Source organism: Chlamydotis macqueenii, chromosome Z (assembly GCF_036417535.1).
Source record: "Chlamydotis macqueenii isolate bChlMac1 chromosome Z, bChlMac1.mat, whole genome shotgun sequence".
Lineage (NCBI taxonomy): Eukaryota > Metazoa > Chordata > Aves > Otidiformes > Otididae > Chlamydotis > Chlamydotis macqueenii.
In genome coordinates this window covers 46,379,171-46,391,623 of record NC_141593.1, presented here as the reverse complement: position 1 = coordinate 46,391,623, position 12,453 = coordinate 46,379,171, and the positions used below count along the sequence as shown (strand labels likewise).

At 39.1% G+C, this 12,453-nt stretch overlaps 2 protein-coding genes across 10 annotated transcripts in view; one reads left to right on the top strand and one right to left on the bottom strand.

The window, feature by feature from the left end:
- SEMA4D (semaphorin 4D) overlaps nucleotides 1-12,453 on the top strand; it is a 45,498-nt gene that overhangs the window by 27,361 nt on the left and 5,684 nt on the right. For 2 of the 4 annotated variants that reach the window (XM_086771477.1, XM_086771479.1), the window contains 2 exons: nucleotides 32-75; nucleotides 1,205-3,693. In XM_086771477.1, coding sequence (XP_086627603.1) covers nucleotides 32-75; nucleotides 1,205-2,121 — 961 coding nt within the window. In that variant the 3' untranslated portion in view covers nucleotides 2,122-3,693. Of the gene's footprint in view, nucleotides 1-31; nucleotides 76-1,204; nucleotides 3,694-4,079; nucleotides 4,287-12,453 lie in introns of those variants that run through there. The other 2 variants (XM_086771478.1, XM_086771480.1) reach the window with 2 other exon arrangements.
- The window catches only part of SECISBP2 (SECIS binding protein 2), a 41,541-nt gene continuing 36,263 nt past the window's right edge, over nucleotides 7,176-12,453 (bottom strand). For 3 of the 6 annotated variants that reach the window (XM_086771473.1, XM_086771472.1, XM_086771474.1), the window contains exon 18: nucleotides 7,178-7,611. In XM_086771473.1, coding sequence (XP_086627599.1) covers nucleotides 7,481-7,611 — 131 coding nt within the window. In that variant the 3' untranslated portion in view covers nucleotides 7,178-7,480. Of the gene's footprint in view, nucleotides 7,612-12,453 lie in introns of all 6 variants that reach the window. The other 3 variants (XM_086771475.1, XM_086771470.1, XM_086771469.1) reach the window with 2 other exon arrangements.

The following is a 12,453-nucleotide window of genomic DNA, read 5'->3' as shown; positions in this document are numbered from 1 at the left end:
GAAGTTGTAATGCTTGGACTTCGTTTTACAGGAACTGGATTCAGAACATAGGTGGAGATGCATCCTCTTGTTCTGGTGAGTTAGTCTTTTAAGAGCTATTTCACATGTCTAAGTGGAGTAGTGAAAGAGTTGTGTTTATTTTGGCTTGGTTTTTGTGATTATCTGGGCATTCATTTATATTTGAATAGGTATGAGAGTCTACTTTTGAATATTTGAGCCTGCATGTTGTCTTAAAATGTCTGTATTTGTATACATTTCAGTGTGCAGTGCACAAACCTCTGAAATGAACGGGGGCACCTCTACAGTGACTTGTGAATGAAAGCAGTATTTACCATAAGTACTTCTAGTCAGATGCCTCTGTCTCTGTAACACAGCATTTCACATTCTACTGTGAGCCTTGATAAGTGTCTGGTTATTTCTGCTGGATCAGATGATCCTGAAAAAAAGCTGGGTTTATGGTGAGAGGGGGAGGGGGACTCAAAACATCATACAGAGCAGCTGAAGTACCCTCCATAGTGCTTTAAGGCAAATAACCGCAGATCCTTTCTTTGTAGTGTCTGCTGCTGCCACCAGATCAAGGAGATCTTAAAGAAGAGTGTGTTTACTGCAGTGTGTTACTGCAGTAAACAAAGCTCTTAAGAATTTGATTTACTTCGCTTCTATTTCTAATCCAAGCAAAGCATGGACCACCATGACAGTTTTGCTTGTTAGTTTTTTTGGTTAATTTATGATGTTGCATTGTGGGTGTGCCATAAGTGCTGATGTTTTTTTAGAAGAGAGTTTAAGTTGAGTAACAGCACTTTGTTCAATTTCTTTTTGTATATTTTGTAGTTGCTGATTTACTTAAACTGCACTAATTGCATATAAAGTGATACCAAGTTCAGCATCTTGTCTCAAACAATGGCTTCTCTCAGATGCACACTTAATTGTGGATCAACAAGGTCTCATCTTTATCTAGAAGTGGAGGCTGCCTTAGAGTTTGAGGTGTCCCATCTCTTAGTCTGTCTTGATGTCTCACATACAGCTGTAGCTTGGGTATTTTACTGAGATCCTTGCATGCTGTCATCTTGGTCTTGTGAGGTGATCTGAATGCCATAATCTTTATGGTTTCCATTAAGACTATAGCACAGTCTCATGAAACTGTATGAAGTAGAGCAAATGGGAATCGTTGCTGATACTCTGCACATTTATTTTGATGTTCCAGATAAAGTAAGAGAGAATTCCCTACAGCATACATTCAAGCATGGAAGCACAGCGGAACTCAAGTGTTCTCAAAAGTCCAATCTGGCACAGGTAGTTTGGAAGTTCAAAGACGATGTACTGCGAGTGGAGAGCCCCAAGTACCGTCTGCTGGAAAAGGCGCTGCTCATCTTCAATTTATCAGAAGGAGACAGTGGCGTTTACCAATGTTTGTCGGAAGAAAAAGTGAAGAATAAGAAATTTTCTCAAGTGCTGGCTAAGCATGTTTTGGAACTGAAAAAGATCCAGCATACCACGGTGGGCCCCACCGTGGCAGCTGCACCAACAGAAGGTAATAGCGATGTGCCAAAAGTGTCAGCTGTACCAACTGAGGGGTCTACTGCTCACATCTCAACCACTCAGATGGTGCTAGTAACGACAGCAAGGATAGTAACAAAGCCCATTGGCTCTGTCCTAACAAGTGCAGCCTCCAACACAGAGCTCTTCAATTCAGTTCCTGACGCGGTCCCAGAAAAGACAATGTTCCTCAAGTCGAACGATAACTTCCTGTTGATGTTCCTCTTCCTCTTCTTTTTTATTCTCTTCTTGTGCCTGCTCTCCTACAACTGTTACAAAGGGTACTTGCCAGGGCAGTGCTTGAAATTTCGCTCTATCATGCTGCTTGGGAAGAAGAAAACAAAGTCAGATTTTTCTGATTGCGAGCAAAGTGTGAAGGAGACGCTGGTGGAGCAAGGCAGCGTCAGCCACCAGAGTGGGGAGCAGCCGAAGCCGGCACATGACACCGGCTACGAGACTGAGCCCGACTGTGGGAACAGCCAGCTGCAGCCTGGGGATTTGCAGGCATCCCGAGAGGCCAAGGACAAGCCCTTCGATGTCAAGTGTGAGCTCAAGTACGCTGACTCGGATGCAGAGGGAGACTGAAGGACTCAATTGTCCATTTCAGTGGTGAAAATCAGCTGTGGTCCTGCGGCTAGCTATTGAGCACAGAGAGTGTGGGGGATAACAGCTGAGCCATAGTGGGGATTACATGCTTAAGCTGTACAGCAAGCCAGTTTGCGTTCAGATCAGAGAAGCAATGTTCTTGTCTGCAGACCATAGCATCTTGTGTTGTACTGTCATATTTTTTTTAAATGGCCAGTTTCAGATCACCATTTGTTTGTTCCCAATTTTTCCCCTAGTGAGTGCTTCACTCTGAAGTTACTTGCTTGTTCTTCAGCCCTATGCTTCCATAGGATAAAAGTAAATTTTTAATTCAGTTGGCTTTAAAAAGTACTTCAGTCTACACTTATTTTTAGCTGCCATTAAAAAAAGACCTAGTTTCATTTTAATTCCAAATTGGAAATTAAGTTTAGTTTATCAGATTGGTAAATTATAGACTTTTGTCCAGATTGGGACATTTGTTTTTTTCCTTGCTTCTAGTGATTGCTTTTAGTTTTATGCTTTGTGTTTTAGCACACTAGGTCTCTTCAGTTGGTTAAAGTTAATTTTTTAAACTACTTTTTAAGTATCTTAGATTTTAAGGAATAATGGGGATAGCATTGGATTGATTTGTGTAAGACTCTCAGGGATAATCTTGTTTAAAGGCTTTTTTTCTTTGCTGCTTTCTAGAAATTTAGGTACGACAATATCAGTACAAAACATGGAGTAAGTTAAGGAGGAAGGGAGAAAATAATAGATTTAGGAATGCTTTTCCTTTTGTTTCTCTTCCCTCCCTCCCCATCGGTACGCCGCCTGCCCCCAGCAGCAAGCTGGACACAATCACATTCTATTTTCTATACAAAACTGGATTTTTTTGGTGGTGTTTTGTTTTGTTGTTGTTGCTTTTCCCCCCCCACCCCCCCGTGAAACAGTACAGGCAAGCAACTGTCAGTTAGGAGTGACATGGAGAGAGGTTTTTGCATGATGGAAGTGAAACAGGAATCGAGAAGAACTACATGATTCAGCTAGTGACTCGTTGGAACGGACTGTTAGGATACAGCCTGATGAGAAAACGTTGCCGATTTTTTTCTTTTTTTTCAGATTCAGAAATAACTCAGCTTCTTTTTGTGACAAATCATTGCAGCATTGTGCACCATTGCACCCTTTCTGGATGACACCTTCCAATCTCCTGTGCAACTGGAGACTGAAACTGGAGCTGCTCAAACAATCAGTTATTTGAACTATTAATGTGAATCATGCCTGCAAACATGAAAGTGTGCATTTGTCCTCAGCCTGGTTCACAGCAGCGTTGTTTGTCTGTAAAAGCATTTTGTGTGGTACAGTCTTGAAGAATTGTTCCTCTCACTGCATCTTTCTGTAAATATTGCTAGAAGTAGAATACATTTTAACAGTAAATAGCAGTATGCCTGGCCTGCTTTTGTGTTGAACTTTCATGCCAACATAAGTTAGACCATCTTAGTGTACACAGTTTATATTTTATAAGATTCAGTTTGGTTTTATTTTTCTATTTTTAATTATGTACATATAACAGAATAAATATTAAAATAAATTGTATTATATCTTGACTTTTATGAAACTTGACACAGTGATACTGCTTTCCATATTGCAAGTACTAATGCTCCTTGTGGTTTCCTTTAAGGCGGAAAAGTGAAAACTTTTGTAATTAATTTGAAGCAGATTCTCGTCTTAGCTTTTTTTGAGTGGGTTATAACTTGGGCTGGGGAGTGGGGCTGGGGGGAGTGGGGTTGGAAGGATGGAGAAAGAAACGTGGGTGAAGGAGGAAAGCGCTCTTCTCTAAGGGCTTAGGGACACTTCCTCTTATTACCCTTCTAAAATTCATTTGTCTTTTTGCATTATTTCTTCAGTGTGTGGTGTATTTCTTACAGCTCTATTCCTTAGTACCCTCTTTTTTTTCTTTTCTGTCCTCTTCTGTCACACAGCCTCATCTCCTATACCTTTCCCTCCTACTGGTACCTCCTTTTTGTCCTGTGTGGGAAGTGATTCACCTCCTTCACCCACCAGTACCCAGCCTGACGTTTGGTCTAGCACAGACCCTGTAAAGGTCATGTTGTTGCCACCTTTCCTAAGTGACCAGGCACAGCATGTTAGTGTCCGGGGATCCTTTCGCCTCTTCTGCCAAGCCACAGGTAAGTTGGAGGACCCCTGTATAAGCCAGCATTTTCTGCATTAAAGGCTTAGATATGTCACCATGTACTGTGTATGTCTTACCTTTTTTCATGTTTAAGAAAAAAAAAGGAAAAGAAAAAGAAAGACGATTTCTGGATGCATTGTGAACATGCTGTTACAAAGAATCTGGCACTGCAAATACTGTAGTGTTAAATGCAGCCTGTGATTTTGTAGCCTACTTTAGTGTGTCAATTAATTGTAATAGGCTCACTTGCATCCTGAAGGAGTTCACTGAATTGTAATTGCATATGGATTTTTAGCAGGTCAATATTTTCACTGTCAGTATGTATGCCATTTAAAAAACAGACTTGTATTGGTTTTGAATTTTTCTGGACCATGTCAGCTATTCCTTTTTAGTCTTAACTTATTTCAAATGGTAAAGTACAGGAGAAGGACAAATCTTTTTTTTTTTTCTCTCCTATAGAAAATTCAACATTTGTCTTTCAGTTTTTGTTTGGATGGTAGTTAAGTGAAATTTAATAGATCTAAACAGGTCTTAAAATGTAACCTTACTCCTTAAAAGAAGAGATCATAGATATAAATTAATTTTTAAAAGTAGCATGGTTTCATATTGGTTTGTCTGTTAGTGTGTGTTAGTGTTAACGGGGAATCAGATTAAAATGCATAAATCTTTATTTAGAATACGTCTTAACAACGGCATGATTTGTATTTCCATGGATAAAAAGAACAATAGTGGGATGAGAGTTCTTTCACAGAATAGAATCATAGAATCATTTAGGTTGCTAGAGACATTTCAACAATAATTTGTTCATGATTGTTATAGACAATTCAGGAACTTCTTGTTGTCCACCATGAAAAAAATTGAAATAGCATAAATAGCACAAAGGATTTAAACAGTTTCTCATGTGCTGCTTTTTAAAAATTGTCAGCAATTGTAATTGCCTTGGCAGTGAACTTAAGAAAGAAGGAGCAGTGTCCTGAAGTTTGCCTGTGGAATTCACTGCTGAGGAGGTAGGGACGAATGGAGGAAGAAACTGTAACAAGAATCAGACATCCAGGAGATGGAGTGATGGCACAGGCAGGGGCAAGATGAGCCAGCTGTGGACACATTTCTGACTTCCCTCAGAAGGCAGTGAAGGACTGGACTTTGTGTTATGGATGGGAGTTATATTTCCTTTGGGAAACGAGATTTGGCTGATACATCAGACCCTTCTCTTACCCAGAATTACAACTTTACTCCATTATTTTTAAAAAAACAAGAAATGCAAAACAGCATACCAAGCTGATGTAGATCTGCATCTTTCTGGGACCTGCATGTGAGGATGTATACATTTATCCTCGGTGGAGGGTGGCTAAGCAAATGCTTTTACTAGGAAGCTCTCTACTTGGATTTACTCACATTCCTTCAGTGCCTGTTAATATTTCTTTATACAAACGTAGCTGTAATGGAACATCATTCCCTTAGCTATGAATATAAGGTAAAATGTGTTCGCAGGGAGCAGAAGGGTTAAATGAGACTGACACAAAGTTAAATGTTGTACCTGGTCTTCTGCATAAGGGAAATAGTATCAGCAAATGTATGATGCAAGACTGCCACATCATCCAGTCAAAAACCTGAAGCTTAATTAAGTTTCTGATGTTATTTTTATGAAAATTACTGAACCTCTTCCTTTTTTTTAATTGTAAATGTTTGCTTCAAGCTGTCTGGAAGCGCAGCAGGAGTTGGTGAGTTCTCTTACTCATCTCTTACCCCACGTGTCTTAACATGAAAAGCTTGCCTAAGGAATAGTACTTTACAACCTTGTAACTGGCTCATTTCAACAATGTTAAGTTAAAGTGGGCACAGCACAAACAGCCACTTGTCACATACTGTTATTTTTTTCCTGGAAAATGAGTTTTTCAAGAACGGAGTACTCCTGCCCTTCCTGAAAAGGAAGGAATACATCTCCCTTTAGAAATTGCGTCCCAGTTTCTCTGTCTGCTGCCCTGAAGAGCCTCACATATTCACATTTTTCCAAAGACCTGTCTGCTACATATGTACTGCCAAATGCTAAGTTTCCTATATACTTTCTCTAATAGAAGTTTTCTTTCCCATTACAGAATTTTAAAGTCCTTGAAAGACATCTGAGCCAGGCTTCAAATAAATTGAACAAAATACTACGTCGGGTGCAGGGGAGAGGCAGTGACTTGATGATGTATGCATCTGCTTTATAATTTCTCTCCTGTGCTCTGTTGGATTTAGGTATAGTAGAAACAGGGTTTTTCTGGTGGTTTTGGTTTTGCTTAAAGGTATTTTAATAACACCACCTCCTTCACCTGTAGAGTAGTATATCCTTGACCTTAGCTTCACATACAAATGACATATTATCCTGAGTATGCTGAGCAACATTTTAAATGCATTTATAATCAGAAACAGTGCAAACCATTGTGCTCTATATTTGTATTTCTGGCATGCAGACTCAGACTCTCCGTGTCTCTCAGTACACCACCACCTCCTCCCTTAGTTTGTCTGAAGCTGGAGTTTTTCTGTAGCAGTTCCCTAACTTTTCTGTCTCATTAAAATAACCCCGGGAGAGGGAACATAGAAGTTCTGCAGCCTCAGCAATATACTTTAAAGAAGTTGTTATTACATTGAGAGATTGAGATGGGTGCCTGATAATGCCCGTGTACAATGCCTGTTCTCTGTGTTTATGCCATTTTAAAGAGTGCAAGAAAGCTTCCCACATCCATGTGGGAAAAGATCCATAACTCACAAGAATCAGAATCACAAGTGATTCACTACAGTTTTTCTCTCTTTGATGAAGCTTAAAGTTGCACTGAAGCTTAAAGTCGCACTGGAGAAAGGCAGGGAAAATACAATGCACTGCACTTCACCATGCGCTGCTGCAGACTGAGGAAAACTAGACAAAGCAGTTTTTGTTATTTTTTCCTGGAAAAAAAAACTTGCAGAGCATGTTTGAAACAGACCTTGCCCAAGGCTCTGTCCAGATGCCTGAGGGCGGGCTGTACTGGTGTCACCGAGTGCTTGTGTGACTTGGGTCTCAGCAACGGGGATCAAAAGTCCCTCCAGCCCAAGGTGTGCCTGATTTGCCCCGGGAGGAGGAGCTCATCTGTCAGAGATTGACTTACCCATGGAAATGAGTATGGTTTCTCTCTGGAAGGGGCTTCGAAAGCCATTCTCAGGTGAAGTTTTTTAGATAAATTGCATCATGTGTGCTGCCCTGGGATGTTCTGGTTGATTGATGCGGTGCAATGCTGTGCAATGCATTAACAGCTCCATCAGGAGAGGCATGGAGGTGTGCTGCACCCAGAGCAGAAACAAGCCTGCAGAGGAAAGTGCTTTGTGCTAGGCAACAACATGTTTGTCTAGGACTACAAATTACAGTATCTTAAAATGGAATTTACGTTGGTTGTTACCTTGTTCTACTCTTGCAAGAACACAAACATCAAATGGCAATTTTCCATGGACATACACTTGTGTTTTACAACCAGTTGCAGTTTTCCAGCTTTCCTTTCTTTTTGTGAACTGTTGGATAAAATAATCCTCAGAACATGTCCTCTTCCTACCTTAGTTACTGTTTCTTAGTAATTGTGCCTACATACAGATGTCTCTAGTTTTTGAAACCTGAAAATTATTTAACTGTTAGCCTAGAGAGGAAAAGCTCAGCATCTCCCAGCACTTTCAATCCACTGCACAAATATTTTATAAAATATTTTTTTATGCAGTATATTTTGAGATTTACACAGCAATGCTTTGTTGAAGCAATACCCTTGACTTTAATCTGTATCATTGTTTAGTAATCCATGGTTAGTTTATCCTCATGGGAATGCTAAATTTCTAGCTTGTTAAACAGTTCTATATCCCACTTTATGAATTGGCTTCTCTGCAAAGCTTTAGTGCTTTATCACGTGCTACCTACCTATGACTCGGTTTCAGCATCTTTGGCTACAGTAATCTGATAGTAGCTGTTAATTTGTAATTTTATAGTTTTGTACCACCTCTTTCAGTGATTTCTGCACTGACTTAAAGGTACTGACATCTCGGTGTGATAAAACCATTCCTTTGTGCACATCTGTGACATGCCAGCTGTTTTTTATTTGATATGCATGTAGAACATAACTTGAAAAATGAAGATTGCTCCTTTAGTATATTAACAGAAAAGAGAGAACTTGACTTAAGGTTATAAAATCAAGTAAATGTTGCAGAACCATTCTGCATAAAAAAACAGACATTAAAAGTATCCTTGTTACTTCAGATTTCAGTGTCTTGCAGCTGCAATTATCTTACTAGAACACTGGCACTTCTTTTTTTTTTTTCAGACATCAGGGCTTGCTGTGGCCACCTTATATCTAACTGCATGTAAAACCAGCAGCATTAAACACCTTTGTCAGTGTGCCTGTTACCCTGGCTCTGACAGCTTCCTCCATAGTGACTTCCACAAGACAATAGAAAATCAATTTTGCTAAGGACTATGATGTGGATGCTGTGTTCTTAAATTTTGGCATCAAAAGCAGATATTGAAAAATTTTTGTAGCAATTACTTTTGCTGTGCACTTTTATATGTAAAGGCTATGGTCAAACTCAGATATAGGTGGAGAGGCATGCAGGAAGAACATCTTTTTCCTTTTTTAATTTTTTTTTTATTTAATATGTTATTTTATTGTAAGGACTAGAATAAGCTCAATGTAAATATAATTTAAGCATAAGGCACATCAAGTAAAAGGTGAGAGTTAGGAGGAGAAGTAGAACCAAGAGTGTCTTATTAGTTATTCTTCAAAAGATTTCCTTCATTTTTTTTCTGCTGAATAGAATCTTGCCTTGCATTGTGTGCAGCTGACTGCATTCATACAAGCTTTTCCTGTGCAATGAATAATAAGGTGAAGTTTGGTAGTCTTTGTGGTCTTCTGGTATGACTTTTGATAGTTTATAAATGCTTAAAACATAAAAGACACTAAAAGATCTTTCTCCTCATGAGGAAATCAGTCCAGTTAGGACTAGTAGTTGTAGCCTGCAAGTAGTTATTACTGTTGTAATGTGCTTAAAACATTTCAAACTACATGCATGTTGTAGTGTATCCCATGTGTACCAGTGAATGTCAGCAGAGGGCTTCGGTAAAAAAAAAAAAACCAAAACAAACATTGCATGGTTTAAAAAATTTTTGATTGGTATCTTCATGGTTTGATTAAGCCATTGTTTTGAGAAGATAATTTGTCAAAGTCTCTTGAGACTACGGAAAACGGCCAGTACCTATATAAAGGAGTACTTCTGTGAAGCAGCAGCTTTGCTGCTTTGTTGTTTAGTTCAGCTCTTCAGTTTGCCTCTGGAATCAGGTACTGCACAGGCTGTTTGTGGAGACAAATTGATTTCATCACAAAACCAGCAGTATTCATCATTTGAATTTAATATAAATGTGATTATGGGTGGACTACCATAATGCAAGAAAAAGAGATATTGCAGAATCCATGGCAGCTCTTCTAGTATGACTAGGTATATATAAAATAAGTTTTGCTTCACATTGGGGTCTTCAAGATCCAAATTTAATTTCTAAATGACTTTTGGCATGTGTCTTCTCTCAGGAGAGAGATTCACTTTGCTGTGTATTTGCTTCTGTGTACCATTTGCTTACAAGGTTTCACTTGACCTCCCAGCTTAGCCTTTCTTCTTTTGCAATTCAACATAAATATTTATACTGGTTTTCTCCTTGCTAATATGCAACTCTGCTTCAGTAATGTCTCAGTCTGGAGCAGTATACTGGTACTAACTCCTACACCCTGGCCAGGACTGAGAAGCTGCATTTCCCAGTCCTGCCTAGTAAGATGTTCTGGGTTTGACTGGTGTCAGACTCGCTGGAGCATAACTCCAACTTCATGCTCTTTTCCTCAGACCTTCTTGTTAAGCCCACATGCCCTGTTTGCAAACTGACTACCTGTACACTTATTTTTCTTGTCCTCCCCATGAGAGCTACAACATGTAGACTTGTAATAATTAATCCCTTAGTGTGATGGCTGATTAACTGGGCACTGATTTGGAACATAGTTGTCTCTGGTTTGTTTTTTTTTAACTATTTCAGCAGAACTTGCTTACCAGAGCTGCTTCAGCCTGTCATGTCCATTGTCCCTCAGTGAGAGGGCCAAAAGCAAGTAAGCAGACTCAAACTGGAAACTTTTTTTTTTTCTGCCAGTCCCTACTTCTAGCTTTCTAGAGCTTCATTTAATTATTCTTCAGAGATAATTATCTGGGTCCCATTAGCAAAACTTTTTTTTTTAATCCACTCAGAGAATATCTAAATAAATGCTGTTCATGCTGGGGAGTGTGGACAGTTACAAATTGCATTCTCATCTCATAGGCCATTTTCCCAATCTGCTTTTAAATTCCACTCTGAGAAGGCAGATGCTGTGTCCTGCTTCCATCTGCATGTGCTGTGCATCACTTCCTCTGGTAACTGGCTAGTTCTCCCAGCTTTTACGGGCTTTGCATTTCACAGGAAGCACTTCCTGCTTTTAATCTGCCCTGATGAAGCTGCATCAGCTTGTGGTGTTGATGTTAGACAAGCTGACCACTAATTTAACTGAGGCTCCAGGTTTTTGAAGGAGCATGTAATATATCCTTCAGTCTGAATTATTTAGTGTTTATACTAATGCTTTCTTTGCATTTCAGAAAGGTCTGTTTTCCTTGGCTTTTTAAGTGATTTTTTTTTTAAGTTGATGTCAACCTATTTCCAGTTTGTTTTCTAGAATGTATTACTGCTACTTTAAAAAAAAAACCCACAAAAACTGCCAAAAAAACAAAACTACAAAAAAGTTATGATATGCAGATTACCTACTGTGTACACTGTTTTCAGAAAACTGCAGAGATGCTTGTCTCAATTTAAAGATTCTTTTCTCTGCTTTTTCAATCTGCTGCCCTCCTGATTGCTTCATTTACTATTTATTTAATTTTTTTTTTTTGCTAGCTTCTCAGCAACAGTGACTTAGACTCCTGCAACTCGAGAAACTGACCAGCCTTAAATCTAACTTTCATTCATGTACTGGGTAATGCTGGTGGTTGTTTTCCATATTAATGATTGACTAACCTTTTCCTGTGCTAACTTTGATCTCTGATTTAAAATAATCTTTCTGCACCCAAACGATAGTGTCTTTTTAAAACTTCATCCCTGTTCTGAATGAGAGCTTCCTACATGATCCTGTTTTTTTGAAATCTGAGACATTTAGTTCAGTAGCATTCAGTACAAGCCAAAGCTGCAAGCTAGATAGCAAGCATTAAATCCAGATGCCCTTTTTTTTTTTTTTTTAAATCTGCTGCATGTTTTGAGCTTTTGAAGAGGTTTTGGTGTGTATTGGGAAATACAGGGGAGTTTTTACCCAAACCTAAACTTGCTGTTACTGAGGATAGCCTCTGGTAGCAGTTCTGTCTCTAGATTATAGGAATTTTTGAACAGACTTTTTGTTACCCTGCTGGAATATCTCTGTGGGATACTTGTGAGTTATCTTGATTGGATTTCAATTTGCTGTCAACTTTCAGAAATCAGGAAAGCTTTTAAGAGGTTTAGGCTTGATCATGGCTTATGCTTTGTTGTACTGAACTCCCCTCTCTTTTGTTGAAGTGTTTCTCTGAATAATTTATAGGAAAGCCCTGTTTTAATGTACCCTTCAAGAACTGTGTTAAAAATTAGGAAAAACAGTATGCTGAATGAACAGCAATGGCATAGCGCTTCTGAGCGTTTCACTATACAGCTTCATTAAGTAGCTTTTGAAATGGCAGCTCTGCAAGTTGCGGCATTTGGCAAAAGGAGCCAGCTTGGCCAGTACTCCCTCTTGCTCCCCCACCCCAGCCTTATGACAGTGAGCACTACTTAATCCATAATCTCTTGCTTTTAAAATAGTATTTCCAAGCTGTCTTGAAAGCCATATGTCTATTAGGATTTGACTCGTATATGGCAAATGCTTACTTTGGTACAGTTTAGCAGGGCACATCAGCATGCTGCTCTGAGTCTGTAACTGTGTACTTCAATTCTTTACCTCTGGATTTACTTATTTATTTTAACCTAAAACCAACTTTACACCAATAATTCAATTAGACCGTGGGTAGAAGTTTACAAGCAGCTGCACTGGTTTAAGTTTTTAGGGATATCTATAGCTGCTGAATTTTTTCCTCGTGGAAAATCT